This window comes from Grammomys surdaster, unplaced genomic scaffold (assembly GCF_004785775.1).
Source record: "Grammomys surdaster isolate TR1022 unplaced genomic scaffold, NIH_TR_1.0 126013, whole genome shotgun sequence".
NCBI lineage: Eukaryota > Metazoa > Chordata > Mammalia > Rodentia > Muridae > Grammomys > Grammomys surdaster.
The window spans coordinates 2,550,043-2,560,642 of NW_021620828.1; the positions used below are offsets into that span (position 1 = coordinate 2,550,043).

The 10,600-nt window shown below is 45.8% G+C and overlaps 1 protein-coding gene across 1 annotated transcript in view; it reads right to left on the reverse strand.

Annotated features, from left to right (window-relative positions):
• Positions 1-1,460: 1,460 nt before the first annotated feature.
• The window catches only part of Galnt8 (polypeptide N-acetylgalactosaminyltransferase 8), a 54,797-nt gene continuing 45,657 nt past the window's right edge, over positions 1,461-10,600 (reverse strand). Inside the window, 1 exon segment of the mRNA XM_028754434.1 lies at positions 1,461-1,529. Coding sequence (XP_028610267.1) covers positions 1,461-1,529 — 69 coding nt within the window.

Genomic DNA, 10,600 nt, shown 5'->3' on the forward strand with positions numbered 1-10,600 from the left:
AGTATGTGTTGTGGATTCAGCGGGTTTCGTGTGTGCCCAGGGGGCTGGGCGGTGGTGGTGCACGCCTTTAATCCCAGCACTTGGGAGGCAGAGGCAGGCAGATTTCTGAGTTTGAGAGTTCAAGGCTAGCCTGGTCTACAGAGTGAGTTCCAGGACAGCCGGGGCTACACAGAGAAACCCTGTCTCGAAAAAAAAACCAAAAAAACGAAAAAACAAAAAAACAAAAAAACAAAAAACAAAAAGCTGTGTGTGCCCAGGGATATTCAACCAGTACTGTCAGGCTAACATTATGTTCATCACCACCAAAACACACACCTTGGGCGGTCACTCCCATGGGTCCCAAAAGCACTTGCTGTTCCCCATCAGTCCCAAGCAACTCCTTCTCCATCTTTGTGTAGTCGCTCATTCTAGATATTTCACACAGATGGAGACATGTGATATGATTTATATTCTAGATATTTCACACAAATGGAGACATGTGATATGATTTATATTCTAGATATTTCACACAAATGGAGCATGTGATATGATTTAGGCGGTATAGGAGAGACTAGGAGTAACAAGCTGACGTCATGAAGGATATACTAAAGTTACTTAGGAAATATTAAGTCACACCAAGTAGAATTTAGCTAAAGAGGTGCCACTGGGTTCTCTTATCAGGAAGAGCACAATTCTGCCTCACAAGCAGGATGGCCCTAGTTAACAACAGCCCGGAAGAAGCAGCATGGCCCATCTATGAAGGGCTGGACCTGGAAAACCGTAAAATGGATCCGCATCTGCCCTGTTGCTGGGCACAGCCTCTTGGGGAGGCAGAACCCAGAAAGTTTGACTATGCTCATTGCTGGGCCTATAGGGAAACACCAAGACACCGCTTCTGGGGTGGGAAAGCCCAGTCTGAGATACGGGACATCCAGGCACCACTGGGAGTCACTAGGAAGAACCAAGAACAGAATTGGGGGCTGAGGGCTGGGGACAGTATCAGCCCAGGGCCTGGGGAAAAGGGAGCTCTGGCTGTCCCAGCAGTGACTGTCCTTAGCTTGTGTGCCTGCGAGCGCAGAGAGGCCTTCTACAGGAGACTAAGCTGCGGCTCTGTAGGCGAATGCCTTCTCCATGGCTTCGCACTGGCAGATCTTGATGAAAGAGACAGTCCATGGTTCTAAACTGTTTATTGGCTGTTCGTGGTGGAAAATGGATGCATACTGTACCGTATCCACTTCTCAGGGTAGATCTGAGATTAAATACCTTTTGCAGGGAGGAATGTCTGGGAAGGGAAGCTCATGGGCTAGGCCCTCTGGGTCTCTAGGTACCTCATGAGCATGGAGAGCTCTGTTCTGGACCTATGTGACCATAGGACATGTTTCTTTTATGTGAGGAGTATGGAACATGTTCCAGGCCAGGAATCTGGCAGGGAGAGGGGAGTTGCCTAAGCCTCAGGTGTGTGCCCACCGAGTCTCTGGGTCTCAACCCACTCTACCTTCCAAGCTTCCTGGCATGGCTTTACTGTCCAACACTGTGACAATGTTGTTACACTGTCAAAAGGGAAAGCTGGTTCACTTTTGTGCATTAGCCAGAACCAAATGTGTGTTGTGTGGTTTGAAAAAAAAAATGTCCCCCGTAGGTCAATAGGGAATGACACTATTAGGAGGTGTTGCCTTGTCGGTGGCTTTGCTGGAGGAGGTGTGTCACTAGGGGATAGGCTTGGAGGTCTCAGATGCTCAAGGGTTGCCAGTGTCACTGTCTCTTCCTTACAGATCCAGATGTAGAACTCTCAGCTTCTTCCCCATGCCAGCATGCTTCCTGCCATGACGATAATGGACTGAATCTCTAAAACTATAAGCCAGCCCCAACTAAATGTTTCCCTTTATAAGAGTGGCCGTGGTCATGGTGTCTCTTCACAGCAATGAAACCCTAATTAAAAAGTGTGCTATTTGTCCTTTATTAATCTGTAAGTTCTTGGAGCTATTTCACACTGGGAGGCATATTAATACTATAACATTATAACTGGTTTCCCTCAAGATCCACTGATTCTGTAATACGTATCAGAACTTCATTCCTCTTGATGAACAACAGCAACAAAATATTCCATCTCTTTTTGTTTATCCATTCATCCCTTGATGGGAAATGAGGTTATTCCCACAGTTTGTCATTGTGACTAGCTGCTTGCACTGTATCATGCAGTTGTGACTAACTCCCCTTGTATCATGCAGTATCTGCACGCACACCTTTATGAGGGTATGTTTCCATTTCTCCCTGGAGTCACACCTAAGAGTAGAATTGCTGGGAACCTCCCAGCCTGGAGTGGGTTCAAATGAGACACAGAGTAGGACTCTTGTGTGGCTTTAAACATCTGATGGTCTCCAGATGTTCTAGCTCTCTAACTACTATACTGAATGCTGATGACAACTTCTAAAACCCCCTAGGAACTTTCCTGCTAATTCTGAGGGTTAAAAGCCATTGGCTTAGGCAATTAACACCTGTAGCCTAACAGTGGGGTGGGGGTGGGGGTTAAGTAAAGTAACTTTTGTTCTATCTCAGCAGGAACTGTGTGGCTCTAACTTTCAACCTGCTAGTTGAAGTTGCTGGAAGAAAAAGGGACACTGTGAAAACTGAACTTAGCATTTATTTCTAAGTTATAAAACGTTTCCTATGAAAACTCTCTAGGACAAAGGGGAAAAGCAGAATGATCATCTCTGTCCTCAGCACTTACACATCTTTCAGAATAGGAGTCTGTATAGCATCACTACAAGACAGTACATCTTCGTAGTCCTACAGAGATCTGCTCAAAAGGGTAGGTTAATACCTAGTGATTGTTATATATGTTTAATGATAACAGGAGATGCATATTAATAGGAGGAATCTTTCCTAAAATGATTTTCTCATGGGCCTTGCTTACCAGAGTCTGTCGCAGGTTTTTAATCCAAAGTGAAGTCATCTCAAGAAGATCACCTGCTAGTTATTAGCTTTTCCTATGATGGCTCCTGACAGGAACTGATAGGAAATTTTTTCAAGGTGGCTGGACCATCTTACATCCCCACCAGCACAGTGTGGAAGTTCCAGTTCCTCCACAGGCCCCATCTACTGTTGCTATTTTCTGTTCACAGAAGCATCGCATGCTAGTGAGGATGGTACCTCCTTGTGGCTTTCATTGGTATCTCCCTGGGGATTAATGAAGTTGAGCATCTCTCATGTTTATTAGCCATGTGTATATCTTCCTTTGAGACATGTCTATTTCCATCCTTTTTCCCATTTTAAAGAAGTTATTTATGTATTTTAAAAACAAGCCCAAAACAGATATATAATTTGCAGAATTGTTTTCTATTTTGTGGGAGGTCTTTTTAATTAATACACTTTTATTTCAATTTTAAGTTTACAGAAAAAAAATGACGTGTCTTTCCACTTTCTTGGTAGAACATAAGAAGCACGGATGGTTTTTCCTTGATGTAGGCAAACAGATCTCTCTAGTTTTTCATTTATTGGGGCTTCTAGTGTGATAGTTACGAATCTATTGCCAAGTCCAACAGCCAAAACCTATGTTTTCTTCTAAGGGTGTTTGCTTTGTTTGTTGTCAGTTGCCTTTTTGAGCCAGAACCTCACTGTATAGCCCAGGATGGCTTTGAACCTGTGATCTTTCTGCCTCTTCCCACTGAGTGATGCAATTGTTGGTGTGAACTATCAGGCTCAATGTTTCTAAGACTTCCATAATGGTGCTTTCATTTAGATTCTGGTACACGTAGGATCAACTTTTGAGTACAGCCTGAGATATGATCCAGATGTAGATACCTACCTCTTCATAAATATATTCATCAGAGCAACTCATTCTCTGGACTGGGGGATGGCTCCGTGGGCAATACACTCACTGCACAAGCAAAAGGACCTGAGTTAGAATCCTCAGAGCTCATGTTTTCTAAAAAGTAGGTTCAGTAACATGCATCTATAATCCCAGCACTCCTACTGTGAGATGGAAGGTAACCAAGGAAAATCCCTGGAAGATCAAGGACCAACCATCCCCATAGACACAGCAATAAACAACCAAGAGGCACTGTCTCAAGTAAGGCAGAAGGCAGGGACTGATGCCCCAGGTTGCCCTCTGACCCACACGAGTAGCATGTGTGCATCTGTGCTCAAATATAAACATGCACACACAGAATTTGAAAAACAAAATCTCTTTTCTCCTAAGCCATAAGCTCCACTGGAAAGAAGGATTCTTCTGTGCTTTGTTCTGTCCTCAGCACCAAAGCCTGCTTGGCATTTATCGGGCACACAGAATTTACTGAATAAATGAATGATAATTAGCTCCACAAATGTTATTTACCCTCTTCATTTCTTTATACCTTCAACTCGTATGTTTTTCCAACTCCGTAGCTTGACTTTCCTAGCACTGAGCAGTCAGCCTCTCAAAGGCTTCCTTGCCTTCTCTCTTCCTGACACCATCATCCCCAATGCTCCTCCTGACCTGAAGGGTGCTCAGCTGTTATTCTCTCACTCACTGCCTCCTCTCCACCTCCTCTTCTCTTTCTGGAAATTTCCTGGCTCCTGAGTTACTCTAGAGATCTCCCACCCTTGAGAGGAAACCGCCACGCCCACTAGTGGTCTGGCATGTCTCCTAGATGCTGTCCTCTCTTGGGGATTCCCCCTCAAGTTTGCCAAAGGCCTCCCTTGAGAACTCCATGCAGCAGACCAGCCTGGTGGGAAGATCAGGATTTTAAAATGGGACCTGAGCAGGCAGAAGTGCTAGCTTAGCTGGTAAGGCATTTGCCTTGCAAGCACGAAGACCTGAGTTCCACCCTCAGAATTCACATCAAAAAAAAGCAATAATGATAATAATAACTAAGTTGGATGTGGAGGTATCTAATGGTCACCTCAGCCCTGGGGAGGTGAAGCCAAGATAGCCCTGCAGTCTGTCGGCTAGCCAATCTAGACTATTGGTCTAGCTTCACACCGATGAAAGAAATTGCCTCAAAAAGCAAAGGGGTTGGCACATGAGGATCAAAAATTGAAGCTGTCCTTTCATCTTCACATGCACAAGTACTCACATGAACATGTATCTATACATACATGTGCACCCTCATACACATGTGTGCACACACACACACAGTAGGACTGGGAAGATGACTCAGCATGGAAGAGTGTTGGCCATGCAAGCATGAAGATCCTCGTTCAAATCTCCAGAAATGATGTAAAAAGTCAGGTGTGGTTTCCAGTGTACCTTTAATTCCTGTGCTGGGGGGGAAGTAGGAGACCGGAGGATCATTGGGGCTTGCTGGCTGCCAGCCTAGCTCCAGGTTCAGTGAGAGACTCTCTAACGAGACTGAGGTAGAGGACAATGGAGCCTGACACTGGGTATGCTCCTCTCACACCTGCCACTGGAACAGGCACCCACCACCACACTGCTTACACACCACACACACACATACACACACACACACACACATGCACACACTGTGGATGTACATGCACACACATGTAGAAGTCAGAGAACAACTTTGTAGTCTCAGTTCACTCCTTCCATCTTTACACGGAGTCAAGGGGTTGAATCCAGTCTGCCTGACTTAAATGGCAAGAATTTGACCTACTAAGTCATCTCCCTTCACAATACCCCAAAACTTCTCTAAATGATATCTGTGTCCCAAAAGTCATATTTAAACTACCCAAGGGACTGAAACTTGTGACTTCACAGTGACCAGAACCCAGCTCTGCACAATGCTAGGTGGCCAGTTAAATCCTAGCAGGCTTTAAAGACACAGCCTGGACCCCAACCTCACAACCAACAGCCTGTAAATCCTGGAGTCACGTGACTCAAATTACTGGTCAGAGGAATGGGCCAAGGGTCAGATCCCTAGTCCTGGATGGAGACTGACATTCTTAAGTGCCCAGAAGGTCATTACTATCTAGAAGTCCTAACTAAATCTTACAGGATTACTGGCTAGTGGGGAGAGGTGGGAAGGGGATGTGGGGATGGAGGTGGGTGGGACATGGACAGACAGAAGGACTTTACATCTTTACATACAGTCACCACATGTGTCCAGATAGGCCTGTCAGTCACCTGAACCCAAAGCATCCTTCAATAAAAGCTGCTTGTTCTAGAGGCTACAGAGACAGTGAGTTGCGGGGGGGGGCACTTAAATGCAGAGTTGTTCTGTGATCCCTCTGCCTTCATCCGCCCTCACCCATGAGAGTGTGCTCAGCTCTGTTCTGGAATAAGCACCACCCACTTTCAATGACACTGTTCTCTTTGTGTCCTGTCTGAATTCTTTCACTGGCAAGGCTAAAGTGAAACCCAGTAACAAGAGATGTTTGCACAAGGACTCTACTGTCCCCTTTGGGAAGCCTTCCCACCTATCCAGTCCACTCCCTACGAAACTAGGCATTATTTTCACATCAGTTATTGGATAATGTGCCAGGCACATATATTATTCCCCTAATCTTCACTAGTTTCCAGGCTTGGGGGCAGGGGCGCAGTAAAGTTCCTCCAGGTTCTCCGACAGTCAGAATTCAAGCCTCAGGTTTCTAACAGTAATGCCTTTCAACTTCTTCATGTGAGATTTCTGTTGGGAACTTTCCGCATGGAAAAGCACAGCTAGTTAAAGCCAAGATTTGGCCTCATCCCTACAGTGGCAGTCTTTACACGGGGATTTCTGTACCTCTCCCTTCTGAGACTCAGACCTGAGTGGATCTAGTACGGGGTACCTCACTAGACTCACCTCTTCTTCCACACCCTCCACCCTCGCCCACCCCCACTCTGCATTTCTTCTATTACCCAAGCTAAGCCCCAGCCTAGGTCCTTCCCTCCCATCTACCTCTTCATGTCCAAGTTAGCACTCACATCAAAGGACTCTTGTGGCTTCCTTCCCTGGGCAGAGCAGAAATAACTCCTGGCAACTTCAAAAGCTCAGAACCCAAAGCCACAGCTCCTTATTTCAAACTAGCATGTCCTGTACGTCCTTTCAAATGTTCAACTGGCTCCTATTCCTCACTTCTGCATTCTTCCTTGAGCCCTACCTAGTGTGTGTGTGTGTGTGTGTGTGTGTGTGTGTGTGTGTGTGTGTGTGTAGGGAGCTCTCTCCTGATAACCCCATTCATGGGCATATTCAGAGAGGGGTGTACTTCAGAAGCACCTTGAGAGCCCTCCCTGCCAGCCCCTCCCCACAATCACAGAGCTCCACAGAAAGCCTGCTGCTGCTCTCAACAGCTGGATGTGTAACAGAGACGGATGTGTCCCTCAGGACATCACTAAAAGCAGCTCACATCAGTTAATAGTTTCTTCCCACTGCTTTCTCCAAGGTAAAGACTGAGCCGGTGAAAGGAAGAAGACATAATATATGTAGTATGTCTTTTTAAAAGAAAAAGAAATATGAATTTAAATACAATCATCAGCCTGAATCAGGTGAGAAGGGAGACGGAGTGTCCTCTGTTCATTCCTGTTTCTGATTTCATCATGCAGGGAAGGGAGGAAGGGAATGTGGAGGGGGACAGCACAGACGGACCCTCACACTTGAGGCAGGCAAAATGTCACCAGATCACAAATCACTGGCATGGCGAGTCCCTTTTTCTGTTCAACTTATTTGCATAGTCATTGCACACACATTTGAGTTAATGTGGATATGTCTCTTGGCCAGATTACATTTAGTTCTCCTTCAGCTGGCCTATGGTGCCCTATTTATTCCTCTGAATTATCTTGTCTGGTCTAATCTACTCCATAGCTTTTATCACTGTTGATTTGGCTCCCATTATAATCCTCAATGAGAGGAATTAGCATGTGCAGGAGTCAGTGCTGGGGGGAGGAGGGGGTAGGGAAAGCAATTAGTAGCCAAGACTGCAATGCAAACAGATAAAAAGGGCCATGGGCTCTGCAAGGCCAGCTCAGGATCGCACTGACAGAGAGCTCTTTCTGAGGAGTGCCAAGGGCTACTGGATTATGTTTTCTTGTGGAGTATTTGTTATGGATCATAATGGTCTATTTCTTGCTATTTTTCCCTCACCACACATGCTCTAAAAGAAAACATGGAGGAAGCCTATACCCACAACCTTCAATTTACATTTCCTTCCTCAGAGTGTGCTATTCTCTGAGACAGTGTCACACACACACACACACTCCATATACACACATAACACACACACACACATCACACCACACACTGATGTGTTGCTCTAGGCCTGTCTGAGCACTGGTACCTACTTATCTCTTCTAATTCCAGAAACAGGTTTATCCTCACAACATGACAGTTCCCCAAACCATTTTCTTTCGCTCTTAGACACACGGCTGGACTACATTTCCCAAATACCCTTGCTCCTAATTAGATGAAGCATGTTCCCAAGGTCTGCCCAGTGAGTTACAGGCCACATCCTGGCCTGGCTCATAAAACTAGAAAAATCTTTATCTTTTTTCTCTTTTTAGCTAAGTGAGAGGGATTCTGGGGAACCAAAATGGAGGGATCCTGAGAATCACAGTGGGAAGAACATAGATTAGAAGAACTATCTGGTCAACCTCGATCACATCAGACTGTTCCATAGGTAAGATGATAGCTTTTGTAAACTTAGAAGTCTAAGGCTTGGTTACAGGTCATATTGCTTGCTACAGCCCCCAGTTCATAATTACAATCAAGACTTGGAGAATTGTGCTAACTTCCCCCAAGGTCGGCTTAAGTGGCAGAGGTTGGAGTCACAGAGGAGCTTTGGATTCAAACCCTCCCTTCTGTCACCAAACCACAGCTGCTCCGTAATCATGCCTGCCGCTGCCTTCAAGGAGAGCAAAGAATCTGCTGAGACAAGCGATTACAGAAGTGCCTTTCCAGCTCATTGGTGCTGTCCTAATTAGGACGTTAATGAAGATAGCTCTGGGGAAAAGGAGCTGAAAGCAGGGAGGTAATCAAGGCCAGACCCTGGTGTGATTTGGGAATTGATGCTGCAAAGTCACCTTTGAGGACCTCAAATCAGCCTTAGTCAATGGGAGGTGGCAGGAAGCATAGAGAACAATCAACTGTTCATTAGGAAAAAAGCCCAACACTTACAGCCCCTAGAAGGAAGGAAGCCACGTATGTTAGCTTTCTGACATTATAACAAACACCTGAGATAAGTTGGGTCATAGACAAAAGAAGTATAACTGGGCTCAGTGTTTTAGAATTTCTGCTCTGAGATCAAACGCATCATGCAGGAGTCCCTGGTGGAGCCAAACCACTCACCTCTTCAGAATCCAGCAAGTAGCAAGCAAGCAAGCAGAAAGGAAGGGGAGAGGAGCTCAGGGACTGTCCATAGAAGCATGTCTCCAGGGACCCAAAGACTTCCTGGTGGGCCAGCTCTTAAAGGGACCACCTCTCAGTGACATAACCTTTGAGGGTTTCTGAGAGACTCTCAAAGCTTTCAGGAAGTCACCACACTGGGGTCAGGTGTCATCTGTTCCTACAGTCTCAGTTTGATGGATCTTGTCTGTGTCTCGAAGTCAGTCCTCTCTGTCCCCTATGTTACATTGCTGGCACAAGGCACTGCTGTTGCTCTTTCTTGCCTGCCACTGTCGTATGCTTTTCACTTCCTTCCAGCGAGCACATGACAGACGAAGCAGGAGCTCGATAGATACTTGAACGCCATGCTTGAATAAGCAGAATCCTAAAGGAAAATCACTTGAGGCAGTGGTGGTGAGCAGAATACCAAGTTCTCCAAAGATGTGCTCATCTTAATCTAGGTTATAGGGGAAATGAAACTGGAGCTGCAAACCGACTGCTCTTAAGACAGGAAGATGATAACAGATAGCCCAGATGGTCCCTGTGGGATTACTCGGAGGTTTAGAAGACGGAAGAGGGAGGCCAAATGGTGTCAAAGTGGTGGAACTAGGGAGGAACCTGGCAAGCTATAGGGACAGGAGGCAGACTCTAGAAGCTGTGGTTGTTTTTAAACCTCTCTGCCCCTTCCCCCAGAGCTCCCTAGGAAGCCACAGCTCAAGATTTGTTCTGACTCAGTTCTGTCTCCCCCAAGACCTGACACAGCTCTTCCACATAGATATTCAGTTAACCTGAAGGGCATCATCAGCAGGTGCTTCCTTTGCCATTTTAAAGCCATAGTTGAGGCAATAGGATCACCGTGAGTTCAAGGCCAGGCTACGTTATATAGTGAGCCCTAAGCCAACTTCAGCTATAGCAAAACCTCTATCTCCAGAAACACGGCCACCTTGGATTACGTTTCTATTGCTGGTGTTACAAATTCCCTTAGACAGTGGCTTGAAACAAGTTTCTTAACCTTACAGCTAAACGTACTTATATCATCTTGAAGTTGGGAGACTCAGACGCCTGAAATGGGTCCCTCTGAACTAAATCCAAAGACTTCCTTTCAGAAAACTCTAAGGAAGAATTCACTTTGTTTGCTGTTCCTCCCTTTTCCATCTTCTAGAGAAGGCACAATGGAAACATTTGGGTTTCCACAGTCTTGAGCCTCTAGACCAGAAAGTGTCTGTCTGTCCTTATTCAGTTCTGCCCAATTCCTGCTGTGTTAGGAAGCCTTCTCACACACTTCCAGCTCCATCCCTGACTCCCGTGGATCAACACCACCATTAAACTACACTCTGCCAAGTGTGAGATGAGAGAGAGAGAGAGAGAGAGAGAGAGAGAGAGAG